General features: G+C 47.8%; 1 protein-coding gene and 1 long non-coding RNA gene across 4 annotated transcripts in view; one reads left to right on the top strand and one right to left on the bottom strand.

Annotated features, from left to right (window-relative positions):
• THBS4 (thrombospondin 4) overlaps positions 1-18053 on the top strand; it is a 50105-nt gene extending 32052 nt beyond the window's left edge. The window contains exons 10-22 of the mRNA XM_027100737.1: positions 1289-1441; positions 4493-4597; positions 5512-5619; positions 5926-6085; positions 7395-7513; positions 8595-8647; positions 11187-11380; positions 12731-12909; positions 13553-13601; positions 13695-13891; positions 14523-14695; positions 17151-17290; positions 17832-18053. Coding sequence (XP_026956538.1) covers positions 1289-1441; positions 4493-4597; positions 5512-5619; positions 5926-6085; positions 7395-7513; positions 8595-8647; positions 11187-11380; positions 12731-12909; positions 13553-13601; positions 13695-13891; positions 14523-14695; positions 17151-17290; positions 17832-17893 — 1692 coding nt within the window. The 3' untranslated portion in view covers positions 17894-18053. The remainder of the gene's footprint in view (positions 1-1288; positions 1442-4492; positions 4598-5511; positions 5620-5925; positions 6086-7394; positions 7514-8594; positions 8648-11186; positions 11381-12730; positions 12910-13552; positions 13602-13694; positions 13892-14522; positions 14696-17150; positions 17291-17831) is intronic.
• Positions 6079-19585, bottom strand: LOC113617385 (uncharacterized). Of its 3 annotated transcripts, none has more exons than XR_003431630.1 (6): positions 18063-19585; positions 17117-17282; positions 16795-17011; positions 16193-16309; positions 15027-15205; positions 6079-6710 (listed from the first exon to the last, which is right to left on the bottom strand). It is a non-coding gene; the product is annotated as an uncharacterized LOC113617385 (long non-coding RNA). The 3 variants fall into 3 exon arrangements; XR_003431628.1 differs by having other exon boundaries at positions 17121-17282; XR_003431629.1 differs by lacking the exon at positions 6079-6710 and adding an exon at positions 12920-13239 and having other exon boundaries at positions 17121-17282.
• Between the last annotated feature and the right edge of the window lie 6314 nt (positions 19586-25899).

Raw genomic sequence — 25899 nt, 5'->3', positions numbered from 1 at the left:
GCTTCCTTATATGTCAAAGCATTTTATAAATATCAAGTCACTTATTTTAATCCTCACAACAAACCTGTCAATAGGCACTATTATTATCCCCATTTTACAGTTTAAGAAACTGAGGCACAGGAAAGTTAAATAATTAGGCGAAGGCCACACATCTCATAAGACATCCAGTCTGGCTGCAGAGCCCTGTTCTTATCCACAGTGCTGCCTAGGAATATACTGGGACTTATTAGCTTTTTAGCTTCTTAGCTTTTTACCAGGACAAAGCTAGTCTGCAGAAATGGATTTGGGAGACACTGACATGAAGGTAATAACTAAAGTCACTCAGGGAGAGGAAAAGTAGACAGTGGAACTGTCTACAAAATAGAGTTCTAGAAAACCTCAAAAATGAAGGAGTAGGCAAAGGCAAAAGAGCAGAGAAACAAAGAAAAGGAAAGAACTGACCAAAGGGAGTCTTCCAATGAGGCTGACAGATCAAGAAAGATCATTGGAGAGAATTCCCTGGCGGTCCAGTGGTTAGGATTCTCCCAGGGCCTGAGTTCAATCCCTGGTTGGGGAACTAAGATCCCACAAGCCCTGCAGTGTGGGCAAAATAAAATAATAATACTTGGAAAGCATCTTTTGGATTCAGTGAGTCACGGGTTGTGAGTGACCAAAATCATTGAATTGTGTAGTTTATGTGGATGTCTTTCATGATATGTAAAGTCTGTCTCAGTAAAAAAGAAAAAAAAAGAAGTCAAGCTTGTCCCGGCAGCGCCACCGCAATGGAGCTGACAGCTCACTTGCCAGGTTGCTTTCACAGCACCCCACCTCATCAAGAATTCTCAGCGCAAGGCCGACGACATTTCTCTGTTCCTTTGTCACTTGATTGTTTAAAAAAAAAAAAAGCCAAATGAACATTAAAAACAATTTTCTCATTTGCTTTTTTACCAAACCGTGTTCTTTGTCCCCAGAGTAAATTTTCTCACTCCACCTCCCAGGACTTCACTGGAGTTTTCAGCCCTTTCCTCCTTGCCCTCCACAGTGGAGCCGGCAAGTCAAAGTGGCTCACTGGCCAGCCTTCTCCCTTCGATTGTGTTCCTTCATGTCTCCGTGGCCTGCTGTGGCTTCCAGTCTGGTAGTGTCTCCCCCAATACTCACACAGTGTTAGAAGACATACACATAAGCAGAGGCAGGCATGGGGCTCACTTCATCCTGGCATCATCGAGTACATGTAAAAATAGACACACGCGCCGTACCTTTGCTCACAGGTCTGAGGCCCTGGCTCACCGTCTTGCTCTGCTCCTTACAGGGATCTTATCGCTGTGGGCCTTGTAAACCAGGGTACATTGGTGATCAGACGAGGGGATGCAAAATGGAAAGAAACTGCAGGAATCCAGAACTGAACCCTTGCAGCGTGAACGCACAGTGCATTGAAGAGAGGCAGGGGGATGTGACATGCGTGGTAAGTTGTTTGCTACTTGCTTTATCGTTTTCCCCCTTCCATTTGAAACACCACGCCTCTCCGGTTTCTACTTGCTTCAGGGTAAAAGTACTCAAGAATGAAAACAATTCCATCAAAGTAAACAAAGGATGTAGTAATAACAGAGTCAGCTGAGTTTGTGGGGAGCAATCTGAGGTCCCCCTGACCATCAGCCACCCTCTTTCTCTCCCTCTTGGCCGTGGGTCGGCACCATCCCCTTGGGCACCTCGGTGGTGGAGCCCCAGCTCCCAGCCACCCCCTCTGGAAGGCCCAAGAAGTGAGCAGCCGGAGCGGAAGGAGCCTCCTTCCCTCCCTTCCGACTGCTGCCCTTCCTTACTGTCCTCACCCTGAGGGCATCCAGTTTCAAAATCTGGCCTCATACTCCAGGAGGTGAGCCACAGTGGAGGGGTGGTGGGCTGCTCTTATAAACGCTGGGAGGAAACCTCCCATCTTCCGCAGCACCCTCTGTTCTCTGTGTCCACCTCGGCCGGGTTCAGGAGTAGCTCAGTGGGTGCTCACTCTCCTTCCCATGCGGTTCCCCACCCGGGAGCCGGCCTGGGGAGGAGGAGGTGGGTAGAGGGCAGGGCAGTTGCAGCCTTGCAAGGGTCTCCCACCAGGCAGGTGTGTAGTGGGCCCTTGGCGAGGAATGAGGTTCATGCCTGCCATCCATCCTGCCCTGGAGTCCTGGGGGATTCTAGGTGCTGCTCAATCAGCCGTCTTCAGCCACTCTCCTCCCCAGGGAGCCAGGCCCTTTAGAGTTGGGGGCTCATAGGTTCATGGCGATCACCCTGAGCGGCAGGATGGACCCTGGGAGACTTTTTCTCTCTTCTTTATACCTCAAACTCAGACTCCCTTACCTTCATGTTCTCAGAATTTTCTACAATGGGCATATCACTTTCAAATAGGAAAAATGAGAAGAATCAAAACTAAGTTAGAGAAATAACTGTAATGGCACCAGCTCTCTCCATCAACACAGATAATTTGTAACAAGATACTGATGAAGGAATGGGCTGGGTTCAAGGGGGAGAAAAAAAATCCACAGTTCCTCTAATTCCTGTTGATGGGGCATGTTTATTCCCACTGAGAGGCAAGCGTGTATCTACGTTTAAATCCTCATTTTCTGTGAACAAATTAACGATTCCCCTGGGATGGTGGGTGATGAGGCTCTTCATGTGTTTTGTTTTTTTTCCCTTAATGTGTTTTTGAATTTGTGGTGAGGCACAATGACAGATGGTAAAGGATTAATACACTTGGTGTGACTACTAAAATAATTTAATCTGCCAGAAAATGGCTCATTAAAAACAACCTTGTTCCTAGAGGAAATCTTTTCTTCATTAAAATGAGTCAAGGACCATACCCCACGGCTGAGCTCTCCAGGCCCTCTGAAGGCCCTGCTGAAGCAACTGAACAGAAATAGGGGTAGTTACTGGGAGGGGTGTCTTTGGATTCTGCCTTCCACATCTCTGGTTGCAGAAGCGGGGTGCACACGATTAAGAACAGCCAGGCTGCAGCTTAGGGAGTCACTGGTCTTAAATCACGTTATTTTGATTAATGAGGGCAGGAAATTTAACATTTACTCATGTAAAGTTTCTTTTTCCTTGGCCCTGTTCCCCCGGCTCTTACCTGCCCCTGCCTTGCTGGTTCCCTGTCATTTTCCAGGCCCCCTTGTCTCCTGTTCCTTCTGCAGTTCTGCCTGCCCCTCCTCGGGCACCTATCCTGCTCCTGAGCTGAGCTCCCAGGTACCACCTCATACCCAGGACACCTCTTATAGAAGGATTTCCTTTCTCTTGGGTTTATCATTCATCCTTTAGCCAGGCCAACTATATGGAATATCAGAGGGAGAACTCAAAGTGCATGTTAACCAAATACATGTGGCAGAAAACATTGAACTGGGACAGTCTTGAGTTCAAGTCCCAGCTCTGAGACCTTGGGCAAGGGACTTAGCCACTCTGAGCTGAGTCGACTCTTTTGTAAAATGGGATAGTGATGACCTTACAGCATCATTGTAAGGACTGGAGATAATGCTTATAGAGTCCGGTATAGAATAACAGTTATTTTAATGCCTCTTCTGCTGACAATGAAGGCTTGCTCTCAGCAGCTGGTGGTGGCACGGAACTTGGGTAGACTTTTCCAGAAACGTAGAGAACATGCAGACCCAGCACTACCCCTGTGGGAATCTTCACCTGTTAAAAGATATGAGTGGAGGTAAAGCACTTTGGAAGGTTCCTGCTGTGGTGGACATTGATCTAGAAGACCATTAGGTTCAGAGACACGACTGTGGCTCCAGAATGCTAAGGAAGGTGCCACAGCGGCCGCTCCACCCTTGTGTGCATCCATTTCCATTGGGAGAAGAAACTGGATAATCATATGGAGAACATTTTGACGATAATTCAAAAGTACAAATACCCTTTGAACCAAGAATTTCATGCTAAGAAGCCAGTACATGTGCAGAATGATAAACGTCCTCAGATTCTTTGTGGCAGCATTGTTTGCGACAGAAAAAGGTTTTAACGACTTGACACCGACCATAGGGGACTGGTTGAATTCATTGAGGTGCATGCATTCCACTTTATGTATGTTATCTCTGTGCCCATTAGAAAGGAAGACACTAATCTACGTGTGGTAATATGAAAAGAGCTCTAAGATATAATGTTGATTTTTTAAAAATTCAAGGTACAGAGCAGTGTTCATATGTGTGCTACCAATTGTGCTGAACCACAAAAAGAGAAAAAGAACGTATGTGTGTTTGCTGATCTCTGCCCAGCATGTCTCTGAAAGTATTCATGAGAGCAGATTGCCTTGATTCCTGAGCCAAGGTGCAAGAGCAGGAAGGAGTTTTCACTCTCCCTTTGTACTTTTTGAATTTTGAAGCAGTAGACTATTCAAAACACAGTTTAATAGTTTTAAAATCCTGCGAACAAAGCTTTCTGGCCCTCCCTCTGGGGATGCACACACAGGAGCAGAGGCCCCTGTCGGACCCTGGCCTCCCACCAGGCTCAGCTCCTGGACTCCTGACGGGTTTTTCCTTCACAGTGTGGGGTTGGCTGGGCTGGTGACGGCTACATCTGCGGAAAGGACGTGGACATTGACAGCTACCCCGACGAAGAATTGCTGTGCTCTGCCAGCAACTGCAAAAAGGTAAGGGGGTCGAGCAGGAGAAAAAAACACGCACACGCACGCACACGCACTCTGTGGCTTTCCAAAGCCACATCTTATATGGGGCAGAGGTTCTGTGGCTTCCATTTAAAACTGTATTTTTGAAGTAGCTGCATCTCAAATGTAGCAAAACAGCCATCAACAGTAAAGCCAGACAGGTAGGGACTTCCCTGGTGGCACAGTGGTTAAGAATCCGCCTGCCAATGCAGGCGGAGACACAGGTTCGAGCCCTAGTCTGGGAAGATCCCGCATGCCGTGGAGCAACTAAGCCCGTGCACCACAACTACTGAGCCTGCACTCTAGAGCCCGTGAGCCACAACTGCTGAGCCCACGTGCCACAACTACTGAAGCCCGTGAGCCCGTGTGCCTAGAGCCCTACTCCGCAACAAAGAGTAGCCCCCGCTCACCACAACTAGAGAAAGCACGCAGCAATGAAGACCCAACGCAGCCAAAAATAAATAAATTTATTTAAAAAAAAAAAAGCCAGACAGGTACAGGCAGAAATAGTTTTTGACTTAAGACAGATGGAGATGGGGATGGGGGAAATGGGGAGAAGTTGATGAAAGGGTGCAAACTTTCTGCCATGAGGTGAATAAGATCTGAGGATCTAACGTATAACATGGTGACTATAGTTGATAACACTGTACTGTATAGTTGAAATTTGCTAAGAGTGTAGAACTTAAATGTTCTCAGCAAAAAAAATGGGGAGATAAACATGTGAGGTGATGCATATGTTAATTAACTCAATGGGGGAATCCCTTCACAATATCAACGTATATCAAATCGTCACATTATACACTTTAAATGTCTTGCAATTTTATTTGTCAGTTGTACCTCAATAAAGCTGAAAAAATACAAATGTAGATGTGTCTCTGAGCTGTGTTTCTCCAACTTAGGACAACTGCAAGTATGTGCCAAATTCCGGCCAAGAGGATGCAGACGGAGATGGCCTTGGAGATGCTTGTGACGAGGATGCTGATGGAGACGGGATCCTGAATGAGCAGGTAAGTACCTGCTCTGCTGGGAGGGCCTTTGAATTGCCACGTACCAGGGATGGTGGAAGAAAGGCCATGAAGTCAACTATTTATATTAATCATCCCGATTGTCTGTTTCCATGCCTGCGTTCCCATGGCACTGCAGTTTTTTATTCTAAGATTATGAAATGTTTATAAAACTGATGAACTTGGGCCTCCTGAGTTGCGACATCTCATGCCAGTCAGGGGAAGGTTGGGTGGCATCCACCGCAGGACCAGGCACACAGTGGGGATTCAGTAAAAGTCAGAGTTAATGTCGGTCTTTTGATCCTTTAGGACAACTGTGTCCTGACTCACAATGTGGACCAGAGGAACAGTGACAAAGATATGTTTGGGGATGCCTGTGATAACTGCCGGAATGTCCTAAATAATGACCAGAAGGACACTGACGGGGATGGAAAAGGAGATGCCTGCGATGACGACATGGATGGAGATGGTGGGTGTGTCTTGCTTAGTCTTTTACTTGGGACTCATTTGTCCTTTTTCCCCTTGTTCTCTCTTAGGAGCAGGAATAGAATGACTGACTCTGAGGGCCTTTCCGCTCCAGGGGGTTCCACATGGCCTGTGCCTGGTGGCCCCAAGGCCCACTTGTTTCTGTGGAAGAAGAACCCTGGTGTTCTGGGAACTCGATATCATTGCCAGAAACTTTGCAGGAATCCCTTCGAGCAGTGTCTTGTCAGGGATGTGACTCTGTAGGGCATCTGTCTTCCCAGACTGCAGCTTTCCTCCCTCCCCACCATCCTTCTCATGCATAAGCGTCCTGGAAGTGGAGGATTGAGGTAGAAGGGCTGAGCAGGGTCATGGGCTGCAGCTCTGGGTCAGGCTCCTCCCGCAGAGACTCGGGCATTTCCCAGGAGCCTGGGAAGAGCTGTCAGGCAGGGCGGCTACATCACCCAGCTTCAGGGGCCACTGAAGGGGCCTCGTATTGTGGTCTGTGTGCATAGCACCTCTGGAGCACAACTCTGGAGCCTCACAGGCCGTGAGGGAGGACGTTTGTTCCTGTATAGCTTCCGGAACATATAGGTGACTATCATCAAAGTATAGGCTGGATCCGATAGTTTCTGAAAAACACATCACAACACAGGACCTTGAAGGAATTTCCTTTTAGAAATACACTACACCCACCACTAACCAACACACACCCGGCACTCCAGACTATTCCCATGTCTCTAAAGCACGATCCCACCTTCTATAAGCCTGACTGATGGTAAACCCGCTCAGCGAAACAAACAAAAAACGCACCGAGTTGTAGCATTTGCCGGTTTCCATTATGTAAATACCACTCCCACCATCACTGGTTCCAAGGTACTAAGAGGAGATGACATGATTGAACGGGAAGCTGGGGAGAATGGGTATGACTGGCCTGACTCCAGCACACCACTGCCTGAGCCCCGGGGCCCTTGTCATAGCTCACACACCCGTGAGGTCCTCCCTCTCCAGGGTCGGCCCACCTAGCCCTCATGACCCCCTCATCTGGTTGCAGTGATAGCCCTTGATATCTTCAACAAATTCTAACTCAATGGATAAATGCCTCAGGTCGTTCTTCTTTTAAGTCTCCCAGAATCCATCCTTTGACATTACCTCCAGGTAACTGCTGGAATAGGTATGGTTCTCTGAGGATGGCCCAGGCAGACATTACCTACTGTGTGCCATGTGCTGGCCTGATCTCTACGGCACCTGGAAGTCTGTGCTCCAGACCTTTCTGTGATGTTCACCTGACTCAGGGAAGCATTCCTTTCTCATAGGAATAAAAAACATCCTGGACAACTGCCAGAAAGTTCCCAACCGTGATCAACAGGACAAAGATGGTGATGGCGTGGGGGATGCCTGTGACAGCTGTCCTGATGTCAGCAACCCTAACCAGGTTAGTAGGATCCAGGGGCATCCAAACTCTAGGCTGAACTGCCCAATGCAGAGACTCACGTAAGACACGTGTCTGGAAGAACCCAGCCGAGCCCGCCAGCCCAGTTCTTTGCTGTTGCCTTATACCTAACAGCAGAGGTGGTGAAATTGTATACTTAAGCCTGGAGGTGATGGGAAGAACATTACAGGAGATCTGAGGCCTTCGGGACTAATCTCACAGGCTGTGAAGTCCCTGTGAGGTTAGGAATAGGAGTTTTTGGGGTTTCTTAAAATTTATCTGGCTGCGCCGGGTCTTAGTTGCAGCACGTGGGCTCTTCGTTGCTGTGTGCGGGATCTTTAGTTGTGGCATGCAGGATCTAGTTCCCTGACCAGGGATCGAACCCGGGCTCCCTGCATTGGGAGCACACAGTCTTAACTGCTGGACCACCGGGGAAGTCCCAGTAATAGTTTAATGATGCCCAAAACAAGTTGTTTTTTTTTTTGGCTGAAAGGAAAATGCAATGTGGAAATTAACCATGGGGAGCCTCATGTCCCTTTCATCCCCAAATCCCAACAACAGCCTATGTATGGACATTTCAGATTGGGATCAGTCAGCGATGTGCTGTTTGCCTTCTCTCTCCTCCTTCCTGTCTGGATACTTGGATATGATGTGTCACTTATTTTTAAAGCCCTGAGAGAGGGGCGTCATTATTGCCCTCTGACTCACTCCCATCCTGGCTCAATTCCAAAATGCAGAAGCAAAGCAAAATCTGTTTGCCTTGTCCCCGTGCCTGTGGCTGGCTCCCTTCCGACCCGTGCCAGAGTGCCACGTCTCCACCTGCCACCACGCTGCCCCAGCGCCCTTCTCCAATCAGCTCATCTGGTGTGTAGGCAGCCCATCCTTGGAGCTTGATATTTTGGAAGGCTTTTTTGAAACTTCAGCATTGTGCCTACACCAATATGGTGTTGTCCTTTTGCAGTTTGCACCACCCCAATTCCAGAGGAATAATTCCTGAGATCCAGTGATGATGGGCTGGGTCTGCCTTCTCTGGAACATTCTGTGCAGGCCCAGGGGTAAATGACACGTTTTGTTCTCTTTGCAGTCTGATGTGGATAACGATCTGGTTGGGGACTCCTGTGACACCAATCAGGACAGGTATGGCATGTTTCCCAGCTGCATAGGGCTGATGAAAATTCCAGAGGAAGTTTTCTCTTTCAGAGCTCTCCGTTGCTGCCATGCTTTGGAATCTCTCTGGGCAGATTGAGTTGCTGGAGGGACCATAGCCCTGTCTTTGGTCAGGGTCACTGCACCTCCATGAATGGGGGACTTGACGGTACCAGGAGGGGCCACTAGGCACTCAAGCAACTGAGACTCTATCACAGGAGGGGCGGTGTAGCATCATGCGTTAGAGATGGGCTCTGGAGCGACACAGCTAGATATAAATCCCAGCTCCTCCACTTACACAGCAGCTTACCTTAGGCAAGTTACCTCATCTCTCTGTGCCTCCATTTTCTCATCTGTAAAATGGAGATGGAAATGGAATGTAGCTCTTAGGACTATTGTGCAAGTTGAGTTAATTTATGGAAAGGACATATTACAGTTTCTGTTGCATCGATGTTAGCTCTTTTGCTGTTATATTGTTTCAGCTCAGGAAAGCTTCATCATCATCCCAAAATAGAGAGCTGTCAGTGTGCTGAGGGAATCACTGTTATTTCATTGTCCTTGGAATTTTTTCTTTCAGTTTTCTTTATTTGGGTGGAGTTGTTCTATGCAAATGAATGTTGTCAGCCCTTCTAGCCCCACATGGATGGAGTCCTACGTTAAGACACGGGGCTGGATCAGATGCTATAGGAACATCAAAAATGTAGGCATGGCCAGCTCTGCCCTAGAGGTACCTGCCGTCCAAGACTCTAAACCCTTTCATCTCTGTAGGGAATCATAGGGGCAGCAGGACAGGGGTGAGAGAGGGAAAGGAGTCTAAAAGGCAAAGCAGGAAGAAACATAGCTGCCCTTCTCAACCTCTTCTCAGAGGCTTCCCTACAGGCAGCAGCTCCCAAGCCCAACCTTGCTCAAGGACAGCTCCTATCAAGTCCTTGTGCTCCGTGTCCTTGATGCACAGTACATGCCAGCTAAGTGAACGTCAACAGACTTCTCAGTCTCTGAGTCTCAATTTCTTCATCTGCAAAGTAGAGAGAATTAAATGCCAAGTGATGGTAAAAAAGAAAGATAATGTAGGTAAAGCTCCCACCTACAGTGCTGGCCCTCAGATAACCTGCAGAAAATGGTAACTGAGGTATGAGTGTTATCACAGCATGAGGAAAGGAGAGGCAAGTCAGAGACAGTTTGACATAGGATGTCTCCGTTTTTGAGGTTAAGATGCGGCTGGTACCCTGACAACTTCCCTCGATAATGTACATCAAGAATGTTCCCTGTTGTAGGTCATCCTGTGCTCTCAGTGCCATCTAAGTGATTTCTAAAATATCCTGTCCCACCAGCCTCTAGATTTTCTGCCTAAAATAACTCATTCCACTACATTTTAATTCCCACAAACTTGAGGACAGAAACTGCTTGGTTTTGCATAAAAATGTTCAGGGCTATATGGAATGGCTGCTAATGGAAATAGCTCAATCTTATGATTTGGAAAGCAGCCCTGCCACATGCCCAGGAATTCCACTGTTGGAGTTGTGTCACCTTCTGCCTGTCGGGGTTGACCTCACTTTCTCTGGGACCCATCTGGGAAGCATTGGCCTGAAGGGCATGGACTGGCCCCTGGCTTCCCTTCCTTGTCCCACTGTGGACAGCGTGGAGCAGTTGCTGGTCCAGGACGAGCTGTGGGTGGCGCCCGTGAAAGGAGTATCTGCTCTAATCCAGGGTAGCCGTGGGGAGGCCTCCATCAACTCAGGGAAGCCTGGGGACAGGGCAGACTCATCCTCAGGTGGCCGTTAGGCCTGGAAAGAAGGAATGTCAGGTGGGCAGAGAACGAGGGTTCTGAGAAGTACGTTAGCCCAGGGCCGAGCCCGGCCTACGTGCTCAGTTCTTGGGAAGGGCGGCCCTGCTGTTCCTGCCCTTCTCCCTGTGCATTCCCGTCTGACGCTTCTCAGGCTTACTGGCCGGGCATGGTGAAGAGTCATGGAAAAGGAAACATCTTAGGGCTTCCCAAGAGCCAGGCACTTAGAAGTGTTTTTCTTATATTAAAACGTAACATGCAAAATTCTAATCACTTAATCATTCAATCTTCCCAACAACCCTGTGAGGTAGGCTGTTATTATTCCCATGGTACAGGGGAGGATGCTGAGCCGTAGAGGGGTAAGTGTCACGTCCGGGGCCCCATGCTGGTGCGCAGCTGAGCCAGGACTCGCAGCGGGCAGTGAGTCCACTGCCCCTCACTTTGTTCCCCTCCCACTTTCTCTGTCGTGGGTCACAGTCGTGCCCGGGGACTGAAAGGAGCATCTGGTCACCAAATCACAGAAATAGGCCCTTATTTTGAATAGAAAATGATCTACTTGTTTCAACAGGTTGGAGAAGTGGGAAATGGTCTCTGAGGCCCATAAGGCAGCCTCATCTAAGGACCTGTGGGGGTGATAAAAGACCAAGCCTGGTTAAGACCCCACACCCAAACTCTCCCTCCTGAGAACTGGACTCTTCGTGTCCTCTGCTGAACTGGGACACAAACCCCCTCTCCTTTCTCCCACAGTGATGGAGACGGGCACCAGGACAGTACAGACAACTGCCCCACTGTCATAAACAGTGCCCAGCTGGACACTGATAAGGATGGAATTGGTGACGAGTGTGATGATGACGATGACAATGACGGCATCCCAGACCTGGTGCCCCCTGGACCAGACAACTGCCGGCTGGTCCCCAACCCTGCCCAGGAGGACAGCAACAGTAAGTGGGCTCAGCCCCAGGCTCCCTTCAGCCAGGCCCATGGTGGCCCCCCTCTGCCAGGGCCCCAGCTTCTCTGAGCAGCCACAGCTTGCGTGGACAGTCGACATCTGCTAGACACCAGTCTCCAACTGTCAGAGAAGAGCTGCTTCTGCACAGCCCTCGGATGAGACCACACAGGGCAGGGAAGCAGCCACGTGCTGCTCGGGGCTTGGAGAGCTGCTCCACCATCTTGCTCGTGCCTTTCGCCAGAGTCACAGGGCAGGAGCGGGATGGAGGGGAGGGCACCGCAGCGCTGCGTGATGCCTGCAGGGGCCAAGCTGTTAAGGAAAGGTATGCACAGAGCCAGAAATGAGACAGCAGAGTGGTGAGGACACATGGTGGTGCGTTGGTGAGGGCATGCCCATCCCAGTATGCAAATTCAAATTTTAATACCATCTGTCAGCTGGACAAAAGACACTGGGCTATATTCAGCCTAAGGATCGCTGTAAATTCTTCTTAGATTTTGGTGACCATAATTTCCCTGCTTTTTATGCGTCATAGTCCAGAAAGTACTGTAGACATTTGCTTACGTAAAGTCAGGCTTAAGATCCACCAGTTGGGGCTTCCCTGGTGGCGCAGCGGTTGAGTGTCCGCCTGCCGATGCAGGGGACACGGGTTTGTGCCCCAGTCCCGGAAGATCCCACATGCCGCGGAGCGGCTGGGCCCGTGAGCCATGGCTGCTGAGCCTGCGCATCCGGAGCCTGTGCTCCGCGACGGGAGAGGCCACAACAGTGGGAGGCCCGTGTGCCGCAAAAAAAAGATCCACCAGTTGGTGAAACCCCTGTCCTAGAGGACAGCCAGGGTTTCCTGTCAGGTCAACTTTGAAGTGTACTTTTTTTTTAAGTTTTTTTTTTTTTTTTGATGTGGACCATTTTTAAAGTCTTTATTGAATTTGTTACAATATTGCTTCTGTTTTTTGTTTTGGTTTTTTGGCTGCGAGGCATGTGGGATCCTAGCTCCCCATCCAGGGATCGAACCCGCATGCCCTGCATTGGAAGATGTAGTCTTAACCACGGGACCACCAGGGAAGTCCCTTGTCAGGTCATTTTTGGACAGTTGCCCTCCACTCTGTCCCTAGGAAGTCCTTTTGATCACCTGCAGTGGGGTTCACTCACCTGCAGTGGGGTTCACCAACCCACCACGAGGACCGCGGGGCCGGCTCAGACACGCCTGATTCCAGGACTCCTCGCTCCACGTGGAGCTGGGTCTTGGGCTCTCTCTGCTCCTTGCCCAGCCCCCTCTGTCACGGAGCGGGTGGCTTGGGGGTAGTAGGCATTACTGAACTGGTCCCCTCCTCCTCCACCCCCACAGGCGACGGCGTGGGGGACATCTGCGAGACAGACTTCGACCACGACCAGGTCATCGATCGGATCGACGTGTGCCCGGAGAACGCAGAGGTCACCCTGACCGACTTCAGGGCCTATCAGACGGTGGTCCTGGACCCTGAAGGGGACGCCCAGATCGATCCCAATTGGGTGGTCCTGAACAAGGTGAGGGTCATGCGGTCGGCACCGGCTCAGCGTTGCCTCTCAACACAGGCCCTTCTGAGAGTAGTGGGTAAATTTTGAGGGTGCCGACCTCCAGCCAGGTACTGTTCCACGTCGTGTTTGTTCCTCTCAACAGCCCTGTGACGGAGCTCTTTCATTAGCCTCGTTTTACAGATGATGAGCTCAAGTGTTACAAAGCTTGAATGATTACTCATGGTAGCACTGCAGTTAAGCAGCTAAGATTGCTGGATTTGGGACCTAGGCAGTCTGACCCTAGAGCCATGCTTCTAATCTCTGCAGTAGATGCTCCGGTGTGTCCTCCTCCCTGTGGACCTAAAGAAGACAGGCACAGAGAGCCTTCGTAGGTTTTCCAGTGTCACCCAGGAGGTCACATTCATTAGAAGCATATGTTCTCTAATTAAGGGTTTATTGGCTCAGCTTAAGTGACAGTTTTAGCAAAACTATTTCTACTTAGCTTTGAGGGTTTTTGTTTTTTTCTAAGGGTACGCTTTCTTTGAGCACATAACAAGGGAGAACAGTTCCTCAGATAATGAACTCTTTCCATGGAGGTCTGAGGTTCTGGGCTTCTCTGAGATTATTCTACCCCCTCCACGGTTAATCTTAACCCCTTCAACTCTCTCTGCAGGGCATGGAGATCGTGCAGACCATGAACAGCGATCCAGGCCTGGCAGTGGGTACGTCCAGGGCCTCGTCACCACTGGTACAGAATTCACTCTTTCGAGCTGGTGTGGCTTGTCTGTTTTTCTCATCTATTTTGATCGTTACAGGGTACACGGCTTTTAATGGAGTGGACTTCGAAGGGACCTTCCACGTCAACACCCAGACGGACGATGACTATGCTGGCTTTATCTTTGGTTACCAAGACAGTTCCAGCTTCTATGTGGTCATGTGGAAGCAGACGGAGCAGACGTACTGGCAGGCCACCCCGTTCCGAGCTGTTGCAGAACCTGGCATTCAGCTCAAGGTACTCATCTCCCTTTCCTCTGGGCCCTTCACCCACCTTTTAAATTCTGTGTTCTCCCATATGGCATTTATCCATCTAAGGAACTGATGCATTCGTGCCAGCATTCAAGTTAGGGAACACTGGAGCCCATCCAGGGCCTTGCCTTCACTCCTGCGTACAAGCTACGTGCTTCCCTCTGGGTGACTGATGGTGAGAATGTCAGCCCCCCAGTAGGGGCCCAAGACGGGGGGAGGATTTGGGGTGCAGCTTCAGGCACACTCTTCTGGGAACTGGTATCGTGTTTCCTCGATGGGGCCAGCTTTGTACAGGAGGGCTGGGAGGCTACCTCTGTCACTCCTGCTGGGAGGAAAGGCAGACTTCAGAGCCCTCATTGGCCAAATGTGGGGAGCAATGGATTTTCAGCAGGAAAAACATGGGCTGGGTTAGTGGAATACTGGCCAGTGCGGATTACTGAAAGGCTGGGGGAGCATCGCAGTAGAAATGGCACTTAAGTGTTGATGCTTTGTGTCCAGATCCAAAGCCACCAGATTGTAACCGTGAATTCCCACCCCGTCACCACCCCAGGGATGGAGGGTGCGGGAAGGGTGGTCTGTGCGTTCTGTTCTAAGACCTCACTCGTGTCGTTGTCCAGGCCGTTAAGTCTAAGACGGGTCCGGGGGAGCATCTCCGCAACTCCCTGTGGCACACCGGGGACACTAGCGACCAGGTCAGGCTGCTGTGGAAGGACTCCAGGAACGTGGGCTGGAAGGACAAGGTGTCCTACCGCTGGTTCCTGCAGCACCGGCCCCAGGTGGGCTACATCAGGTAGGTGCAGCGCCCCCTCCTCCCCGTGCACTTGAAGGAAAGCGCATCCTCCTCCTGCATCGCGGAGCCTCCGCTTCCCTGAGCCGAGGGTCCCCGAGGACGTGCTGGGACCTCAGGCTCCCAGAAAAGAGGTGGGAGGACGACACCCGGCTCAGACTGACCGCCTGGATGGTAGGGCCAAACTGGGGGTAGAAGGACCTTCTGTGGGGGAGGCCTTGGCACCGGGGCACCAGAACGGTGATGCCACGCTGACCCGTGTGAGGTGAGACGTGCACTGACTCTCCCATCCGCATCCCCATGTGGTCCCTCTGGGCCCTGTATCATCACTTACCCACAAACATTTCACGCTGCAGTGAGTCCCTCACGGCCTGATAAACTCCACGAGGGCAGCACCCATGTCTCATTTTATCTTGGTCTCCCCAGTGCCTGACACAGTGACGGCACGTCCCACCCTCGGCATGAACTGACCTTCATGTGAGCCGATGTAATCTGCCTTATTTCCCTGTAGGACTATTTAAAAAACAAACAACTGTTCTCAGAAGCTAGGATGCCTTAGCACTACATCTTTGAAATTTAGTCGGTGTACTTTTCTCTCTCATTCCTCAAACTTACAGATCAACACCCCTGCCAGCTTATGTAGCACTTTTAGGAAGGGTGCTGATTGCTTTCTGCTGACCGGGGGCAAGGAAGCTGCTGAGTGGGAAAAAAGCGAATCATGAGGGCTAGTTCATATTTTGTCCTTCTTTGAGCCATTACATCAAATGTAATCTGTCTCACAGTAAGATGATCATGTTCTCAGCCCTATTAAGCTTAATGCCCCTTTTTTATGACATATTTTGAGATGCCCCCTCTGTGTCCCAAAATGAAATCATAGAAAATATAACCTACCTGCACATGTTATTTTAGAGAGTCAATCTGATCCCTAATAGAGAAATAATTTATAACAAAATCATGTAAATGCTTGGACACAACCACACCCAACACAAAATGAGACAGACACTGGCACCTGTGCCTAGAATCACGGCAGAGGCGATGTCCTACCACAGATTGGTGTGTTGTAGACACGACAGTGGTAATGTGACTTTCTAAAATGGTGAACAGCTACAGAGAAGGACAAATATTGTATGACATCGCTTACATGTGGAACCTAAAAGGTACAAATGAACTGATTTACAAAACAGAAGTCGAGTCACAGATGTAGAAAACAATCTGTGGTTATGGGGGGCGGGGAAGGGAAAAATTAGGAGGTTGGGATTGACATATACACACTACTCTACATAAAATGCATAACTAATAAGGACCTACTGTATAGCACAGGGAACTCAATATTCTGTAATGGCCCATGTGGGAATAGAATCTAAAACAGTGGATATATGTAGATGTATAACTGGTTCACTTTGCTGTACAGCAGAAAGTAACACAACATTGTAAGTCAACTATACTCCAATAAAATAAGTAAATAGTAAACAGCTTAATTGTTAACAAAGTAGAGCTGACCTTTGAGCAATTCAGGGGATCAGTTCCAGGACCCCGCCAGGGATAAAGATCTGCAGATGCTCCAGTCCCACAGTCGGCCTTCCGTATCAGCGGCTCAGTATCTGCAGAGTCAACCACCTGTAGATCACATAGTAAAGTAGTATTTGGAAAAAATCCACATATAAGTGGACGCATGCAGTTCAAGCCTATGTTGTTTCAGGGTCGACTGTACTCAGTTTCTCAATTTACCCTGGAAAATCAGTTAATACCAGCGCAAAAACTACTTGATGTTCACAAGTGAGAGAGAGAGTTAGGTTCTAAGCCCAGATAAACAGTCTCTTCACCTACCCACGGGTCTGGAGGAGCACCCCAAAAGTGTCTGGATGCAGGACAAGTTTTGATTTTCCTCTCCAGGGCCTTGTAAGCTACCCAGCACCACTGGCCTCTGTCACTAAATGCCACGGTGACAGCTCAAAATGCTCCCACAAATGTCTCAAACCCTGCTTAGGGAGTGCCGTCCCTCCCGAGGAGAATCATTGCTCTGGGATTCCACCAAATGTTATCAGTTCGACCTAGAGAAAAGCAGTGGTTTTCAAGCATGAGGTCTGGACAAGGTAACTCACTGGACAGTGAAGTCAGAAAGCCTCTTGGTCCTGAGTCGTATTGTGATTTCTCTTTAACTCATCAGCGAGTACCCAGCGAGTTGAACTCGGTGCCCAGCATCATGCTAGGCCTTTGGAGAGACGGAAGAGGGGAGATGTGGACGGGTGGTCCCTGACCTCATGGAGGTTCCAGTCTCGTAGGGAAAGGGGAACACAGCAGCGGGAGCACGATCCAGGTCTGTGAAAAGTGGAGTATGAAACAGAGCAAAGATGCAGGTGGATAAGAAGTGGGACCCCTAGGTCTTACGACAGGCGCTTCCCCCAACCTTGGTTGGAGACCTACTCACGGAGACCCGCTCTGGCTGTGTTGTCCGCAGGGTGCAGTTTTATGAAGGCTCCGAGTTGGTGGCCGACTCGGGGGTCACCATAGACACCACCATGCGTGGAGGCCGGCTCGGCGTGTTCTGCTTCTCCCAGGAAAACATCATTTGGTCCAACCTCAAATATCGCTGCAATGGTAACGTACATTCTTGTCGCTGCATACTATTACTACTAGAAAAAAAATCCAATAATGCCACCCTATCGTATAGCACACATCCCTTCCAGAAGCCACAAGCTCACGCCACATATTCCCGAAACCTGAGAATCCCTGTGTCATCCAAGTAAAAGGTAGATCTCATTTCTCCTATTTGATAGATGAGGAAATTGAGCCCCAGAGAATTAAACTGCTTGGCTTAGAACGTGGGTTCAGTGAGAGATTCAGGCAGGTTTAATTGACAGGCAGCCTTCATTTTCATACAGCTCACACAGAATCATAAACTCAAAATCCATTTTTTCTTTAGGCCTGTGAATGAGCATTCCTGGACTTTAAGCCAACAATTTGCAAAGCAACGGCGGTAGAAAATGGCTGCCAGGGGGTGTGGCGTGAAGTGGTGTCTTTGGGGGCCTGCTGGGTGGGCTGACAGCAACCCCTACAGGATGCCTCCCAGCGTGAGATGCACCAGGATGTGGGCTGGAGGGAGCCTTCCTAATCCCCCTGTGCCTGTTCTCCTTTGCAGACACCATCCCAGAGGACTTCCAAGAATTTCAAACCCAGAATTTCGATCGCCTGGATAACTAAACCAAAGAAACAATCCGTGACTGCTTTTCCAAACACTGAAACCACATATTTTTTTAACCTCCTACAACTTTCTTTATATACACTGTGGCTTTCTTTTGCCCACCCAAATATACCAAACTTTTTATATGAATGTAGCAATAAAGAAGAGAATTTCTAAAAACTGTGTTACCCAGACATCACTTGCACGTGGCTCAGGCTTTGATGATGTGTGTGCCGTTCTCTGTGGTGTCCACGTGCAACAGTCAAAAGGCTCAGGCCAGAGGTCTCATCTTCCGTCTCTCCAGTTAGCTTCACACAGAAGCCTCACAGTTCCGTGCTCACCTCAGCAGCCTCCTTATTCTGGGTAAGAAGCCTCAGAAACACTGCTCAGGGACACCTTTCCTATGAAGACTTTTCCTGACCCATCCTGGGGCAGATTTGTCCAGTTCCTTCTGTTACCCTCCCCACCTCACACACACACCTTCTGCCCAGACTCCGATGCCAGCACTTTCAACACGGTTATTGTGCTTATTTATATATTTGGCTCCCTCTAGTGGAATATCAGCTAATTGAGAATAAAGGACCATGTCTTAACAACAATCTGTATAATCTGAGTGCCCGACATGGAGTAGATATCCAGTAAATTTCTGGCTGGCTGGATGCACGAATGCCTCTTAAGTAATAAGGACAATAGCGTATATGGATCATATAAGCCCTCCTGCAACTCAGAAAGCTGCTCACAACATACACTCTATGTGCGGTGGTATCGGCAGCCTCTCTGTGTGTATGGGACAGAAACTTGCCTGATTTTTGCACTAGCCTTTCTCCCATTGCATTTGTTAGGCAAAGATCCAGGCAAATTTTTATAAATTCCCTTAGATTTTTGTTTCAAGGAATATTGCTGGGCAGTAATATATTCTCCAAATTCTAAAATTCCTGGAAATATTTTAAATCATAAATAAAGGGTAAACACTGTGACCACTGTTTTATTATATTTCAGTAGTCAGAAAACACAGTGGCATATGCATGACCAATATGAGATGTGCAGGATTTCGGGCCACCTCTCACATGTAAAGCCTACAGATGGAGGTTGCCTCAAAAGTCAGGACTTAGACCTTCAATCAGGGTCTTCAGTGAGTGGACAGAACTTAGACCTGTCTACCAATTCTTCCCTCTGCTGACACAGAGGGAATCTAGTCTCGCAGGCAGATCCTGCTACAGGAGCTGCCTTCCCAGGATCTCTGGGCCATATTGTTGTGACACCTGTGGTTCCACATCTACAAATCTTTCCCAATTCCAAAAAGCCCAGGAAGGAGAAGTAAATTCATATGGTTGGAGATTGTCATCTCTCAGTCTTCCCCGCTTTCCTTGCTTTTTGTATCCCACTGAAAGGTTATTTCCTGAGCCCCGAGGGCCTCCAGGAGCTCTCTATGGTCCACACCCACTCTATGGTAGAGTTACGTCATACCTTTATAGGTATAAAAGGTATTTCATACTACAAAATTTTAGTGCGCTTTCTCTGGAGTCCTTGGCACTTTACTAGCAATATGTGAGGAAGGCTACAGATACTGTTCTTGGGGGATTTCATTCTAATCACTGAAGTACATGCCAAACTGAAATATATATTTTTAAAAACCCATACAACTCAATAACAAAAAACAATCCAATTTTTAGATGGACAGAGAACTAAACAGTTTTCCAAAGAAGACATCAAAATGGCCAACAGGCACATGAAAAGATGCTCACCATCACTAAGCATCAGGGAAATGGAAATCAAAACCACAATGGGAGGGGGGGCTTCCCTAGTGGCGCAGTGGTTGAGAGTCCACCTGCCGATGCAGGGGACGCGGGTTCGTGCCCCGGTCCAGGAGGATCCCACATGCCGCGGAGCGGCTGGGCCCGTGAGCCATGGCCGCTGAGCCTGCACGTCCGGAGCCCGTGCTCCGCAACGGGAGAGGCCACAACAGTGAGAGGCCCGCGTACCGCAAAAAGACAAACAAAAAAAAACAATGGGATTCATCTCATCTATTAGAATGGCTATCATCAAGAAGACAAGAGACAACAAGTGCTGGCGAGGAGGTGTTGAAAAGAGAACCCTTATACACTGTCTGAATGTAAATTGGTCCAGCCACTGTGGAAAACAGTATGGAGTTTCCTCATAAAATTAAAAATAGATCTACCATAAGATCAGTATATACCATACCAAAAGAAATGAAAATAGGATTGCAAAGCAATACATCCACTCCCATGTTTATTGCAGCATTATTCACAATAGCCAAGATATGGAAACAACCTAAATGCCCAATGGATGAATGGATTTTTAAAAAAAGATGTAGTATACACACACAATGGAATATTATTCAGGCATGAGAAAGGAGGATCTCCTGCCATTTGCAACAACATGGATGGACCTTGAGTATAGTATGCTGAGGTAAGTCAGATACAGAATGACAAATACTGTGTGATATCACTTATATGTGGAATCTAAAAAAGTCAGACTTTTGAAAAACAGAGTAAAATGGTGGTTGCCAGAGGATGGGGAGTGAGGGGATAAGACTGCTGTTGTTTAAGGGTACAAACTTGCAATGAGAAGTAAATACGTCATAGAGAGCCAATGCACGATACAGTGAATATACACGACAATATTGTACTACAATCATCAAACTTGCTGAGACTAAAAATTATCCCAACCACTAAAAAGAAATGATAATTAGGTAATATGATAGAGGCGCCAAATATCACTGCAACAGCAATCACATTACAACATGTAAATATATCAGATTAACATGTTGTATACCCTAAATTCACACAACATTATATATCAAATATATTCAATTTAAAAAAGCAAAGAAGTGGAAGAAACTGTGAAAATTGGGAAGCACTTGAGAGAAGCTAGACAAAGCCCAGATACACACCATAGGAACAGACTAGCAGGTGTGGTACCCTCTTCCCCAAGTCACAACCTGGGACTTTTGAATGTTTACACTCAACTTTATCTCAGTGACTCAAATTCCTATTAGAGTTTCATTCAGGTTAGTAAGGTCCTCCTTTGAGTTTTAGTAACACCCCTAGGAGTCTGAGCAGCCATCACTCACTCACCAACGAGGATAAAGTCATCCCGTTGCCTATCCACCTCCTCAATTCTGACTGAGATCAAGGGTCCTGGGGGCGTGGGAGGTGTGACTGGCCGAGAGAAGAGGCTCATCACTGTGGGGAAAAGACCGTGCCTGGGTAGACTCCCACCAGGTGTGGGGAGAGTTCTTGGGGCAGGAGGAGGGTGCAGAGGGCATCAGGAGACAGCTCCAGGGCCTGGGAGCAGGTGCAAAGAGGGAGGTAGAGCACATTTTGCCTCCACCCAAGAAAGAAAGGAAGCTCTTCCCTCTCCCCTCCCAGGTTATTATTCCAGGATCTCAGAATTAACTAAAGATACAAACTACAAAATCTGAAGTTTATAAGTTCAACTTAAAACTCTTACTATACTCGGGGAAAGGGCAGGGAGGATAAATTAGGAGTTTGGGATTAACATATACACACTACTATATGTATAATAGATAAGCAACAAGGACCTACTGTATAGCACAGGGAACTCTGCTCAATATTCTGTGATAATCTACAAGGGAAAAGAATCTGAAAAAGAATAGATATATACATATATACACATATATGTATAACAGAATCACTGTGCTATACACCTGAAACTAACACAACACTGTAAATCAACTGTACTTCAATTTTTTTAAAATCTTACTATTCTACTATACTCTATCAATATGCAAATCTACTTAGTACTCTATAGCAAAATTTATAACCACTTTTAAGCTTTTGATTGTTTCGTCCCATTTGCAAACTTAATTAAATCTCCCTAAGCATTTAAAATTGCATTTATAAACTTAATACATTAATCTATAACATAATACTACAGTAATTTGTGATATACTATAAATTTACTATGTTTCAATTTCACTTATAAACTTTTCTGTCATTTGTCTGACAAAACCTACCTACATACTTACGTGACTCTTACAAATATAACAAACATGAATATTGTGGCTCATAAGGTATCTTAACCACCTATTTATATATTCAACCAAACCCTCCCACACCTTTTAACTTAAAATTACAAGACTAAAATCAAATACTCAAGTTCAGTTTATTAAATTCGCGAATATGCCAAATTCTCTTAAATATTTCAAGTACTTTACACACCACATAGTCAAAGATAATTCCCAAACACCACACAAAAATATTGGGATGACTGGTTCAGCATCTCTATATTTAAGTTTTCTTAGGAATAAAAGACCCTTACCCAAAAAGGAAACTATACTGTTTCAAGACATTTGGGGTGAACTCAGTGGACTGAGGTTGTTTATTAGCCAAAGTTTTGGGGCTCTGGACACTGAAGGGGATTTTTCTCATGACCCCAAAGGGAAAGCTGGGCTCTCCTATAGTCCCAATGTTATTAGGGACTCCAAGTGTATGCCCTCCAAACAGGGGTGGCTCATATCCCACTCCCCTAGATTCATGTATAAATGACCTAGTTCTCAAGTTTCCTCACCTCTAGACCAGATTCTTTTTGTGCTGGAAGAATCTACAGTAGCCATAATTGTGTTTTCTGTGTACAAAAGCTTCCCTCATAAGGAAAAAAGCAAAATCAACAAAAAACAGCTAAGTGACAACATTGATAGAATTTTTTTTTTTTTTTAATTTTGGAGGAGTCTGGGAAATGCATCCTCAACTCCAAATAAGTGGCTGACAATTGTTCTAGAGCACAGCCCATTTCTACCATGGGGATTGTCACTCTAACAGAGGGGACTGTCGCTGTACATTGGTGCAGCCCTCCCTGGCTCCAAGGCCATCAACACACAGCAGGCTGCAGCATCACTGAACGGCCTGGCGATCCTGCCACAAACCCTCCGAGGCAATGAGCTCAGGGTCCACCTTCTGCCTGAACGGAAGAATTGGGGGAAAGGGAAATAGGAGCAGGAGGTGGGTCTGTGTCTCAAGGTGCTACCCTACCGCATTCTGAATGATCTCAAATGTTGGTGATCTAAAGGGTAGGATCATCTTTGGGTTTCTGGGGCCTACCTGAAAAAACAAAATAGCCACCAGGGATACGGTTTGGAAAAGTAGGACTTAAGGAAGGAATGAAACTGGAGTTGGTCTAGAGGCAGAGGGGGGTGGCCCTTAGAAGAGAGAAAGGGATTCCCCAAGGCTGGTGGAGCAGAGGGGTGGTGGGGTCTGGAGTGGCGGGGTCTGTCCCACTCCCACACAGCAGGAGAAGGTGGAGGAGCCTCCAGTGGGGCACCCGTGGGTAACTGTGGACTGGACACTTGGCCCGCACGCTGAGAGCAGAGGTGAGGGCTCTGGGTAGCCAAGACTGCAGGGGTAGACAGGCCCATTATGAGCAGCATCACTGCAGCCACCAAGAAATGGCGCCCCCGTGTGGTGGAGGACCAGACGCCCGCAGGAACATCCAGTGGCCGAAGAGCAATGGTAGAGTGGGTGACCACCAAAGATAAAGCCCCCAATCTCATATTCTGAAGCCATAAAAGCCCAGGGATACTGAATGGGGGCATGGGGGTGAGGGAGGAGCCCCAGGAAGAACTGACAATGGAGGTCGGCCGGATGAGTGGGCAGGAGGCCAGAGTGAGAGCAGGGGCATCTGCTGAGCCCCAACGGAGTGGAGCAAACAGAAGGAAAGTCAAGGAAGGGAGGACATGAGGGGCAGCGCCAAAGGGATCTGCACTCGGAGAAGAGAACTGGGCCACAGCGAGAGCGGGACCACCTCCACAACCCACACTCCCAACGCCAGAAGGTGTTTCTGCAGACACTGTCCATCCAGCTCCGTTCACCAGAGGCAGAAGCAGGCAGCCCCAGACCCACATGCAGAAATGGGGAGCCTGCAAAGCACGTGTACTGTTCTAAGATAAAACTCCTGACCATGTGTTGTTTCTATAAGAAAGAATGGAATACAAGTTAAGAAAGTGTCAAACAGACCAATGAGGGCTTCCCTGGTGGCGCAGTGGTTGAGAGTCCGCCTGCCGATGCAGGGGACACGGGTTCGTGCACCGGTCCGGGAAGATCCCACATGCTGCGGAGCGGCTGGGCCCGTGAGCCATGGCCACTGAGCCTGCGCGTCCGGAGCCTGTGCTCCGCAATGGGAGAGGCCACAACAGTGAGAGGCCCGCGTACCGCAAAAAAAAACAAAAACAAAAACAGACCAATGAGCAGTTTAAATGGGTTCAGCAAAAAATTGCCTAAGAGAAGTATAGATGAATAAATGATATAAAATGAGAGCAATTAAAATACAAACAAAACAGCCTTGATTTCAGCTCCTAGCTCACACCACCAAGGCTGGACCCCAAGTCGGCTTCTTGAGCCACTACAAATCAGACTTGCATTATTCAGCTCCTACTGACTAAATTTGTTCTTAAAATTAAAAGCTGCCTGTGTTTAAAACAGGCCACATCCTTCACCTTAGAAATTCCACAAAATAGCTCCTGAGCCGAGGGGTCCAGAGGGGTGGCTGGGTGGTGGAGCCGGGTCCCAACCCTGCCCTGTAGGGTAGCCCTCAGAAGTCACAGCTTCAGCTCAAAGTGCTCTGAGAAAAGGATTCGTTTCAGTCCTTGATCCAAGTGGTGAACTAACACACAAGTTTCGCCTCCGTGAAGTTTAACTTGCTAAGTACTACCAAATTTATACACGATGAAGCACAACAGGAATCCCTGTCGGGAGCATGTGTGCCCACAAAAAAGACTTGTCCAACTAAGCGTGAACATCTGTTGCCACGTTTCAGGTTCTTAACTAAATACTTGTTCATTAATGCTTATTTTATAGCATCCGCTAGAGTAAGCAGTAGCAGACATCTAAAGTCTAAGGAAAATTTATGGAAGGAAAATTCTTATCGAAATTTCTCCGTTAGTTTATTTTTAATGAGCTATCCTGTTCCCCAACCCTCTCCCACCAGAATTCTGAGGACGAGAGTTCGAGAACCAACATCTCGCAAGTCCCTTCTCACCCTGTGGTTTCTGTGAGCTCCTGGAGGATGAGGACTGCAATTTTCATCTCCATCCCTCCCCTCTCCAACCCCCCACCCCCGCGTTTATTAAAGTGTTGAATTGGAAAAGCCAACTGCATCAAGCCCAAGAGCAGTCGGCTTCAACTTCCTGTCTTTCTCCAGAGAATCCACTAGGTGGCGGCAATCCTCTAAAAATAGCCCTATTCTGAACAGACTGCTTCTTTTTTTTTAGCTAAAAGACAACTCCTAAAGTTCATTAAAAGTAAAATAACAACTAATACAGTTTATTAAAAACTTACTCTACCCCTAGCACTGTTAACTACTAATAGTTCAGTGCTTAAGAACTCTTATTTACCAAAACATAACAACTAAACAAAAAACAAGCACCAAACATGAAACATACTAAATTGGAATGATTGCAGATTAGGCTCTGAACGATCACTGAAGCCTCATTTCCTTTGCTCTCTTTCAGGAATTGCCTAGAGAAGCCTTTTTCCATGTCCTTCAACCTAAATTCACATGATAGCCTTCTCTGTGAGCCAAGCAAAGAGCCATTCTCCATCCATTCATTATTCATTCACTCACTCACTCATTCATTCATCAAACACCCAATAAGCAATTACCATGTGCCAGACACTGTGCTAGGCACTGTGAGGGCTACAAAAAAGGTACAAATGCAGTTGGCTTCAGTCCAGGCCTCTGTATGAGTGAAAGTCATTTTCATTCTAGTACTGATCATAATTGCAAAAGTATAATTTATTTTAGAATTAGATGAACCTTAAAGCCAATCTCTAGGTTCCCTTGCTCTTAGACTATCTATAACACATTTGTCTATTGGAAGAACCCCTACTTACTTAATCATGAGAGTTCTTAGCTGGGTCAAAAGAGCCTTGTCCTCAATGTCCCACCAGGAAGGATTTTCCAGGGTGCAGAGGGCAGAGTCCCAGGCCAGGACAGGTGGCTTGACAGAAACTGATTGAGGCAAAAACTGTTTGGCCTGCAGGGTGTT

This window comes from Aethalodelphis obliquidens, unplaced genomic scaffold (assembly GCF_003676395.1).
Source record: "Aethalodelphis obliquidens isolate GAN/ISIS:26980383/991018 unplaced genomic scaffold, ASM367639v1 scaffold4, whole genome shotgun sequence".
NCBI classification, from domain to species: domain Eukaryota; kingdom Metazoa; phylum Chordata; class Mammalia; order Artiodactyla; family Delphinidae; genus Aethalodelphis; species Aethalodelphis obliquidens.
This window is presented reverse-complemented; position numbering and strand designations above follow the sequence as displayed.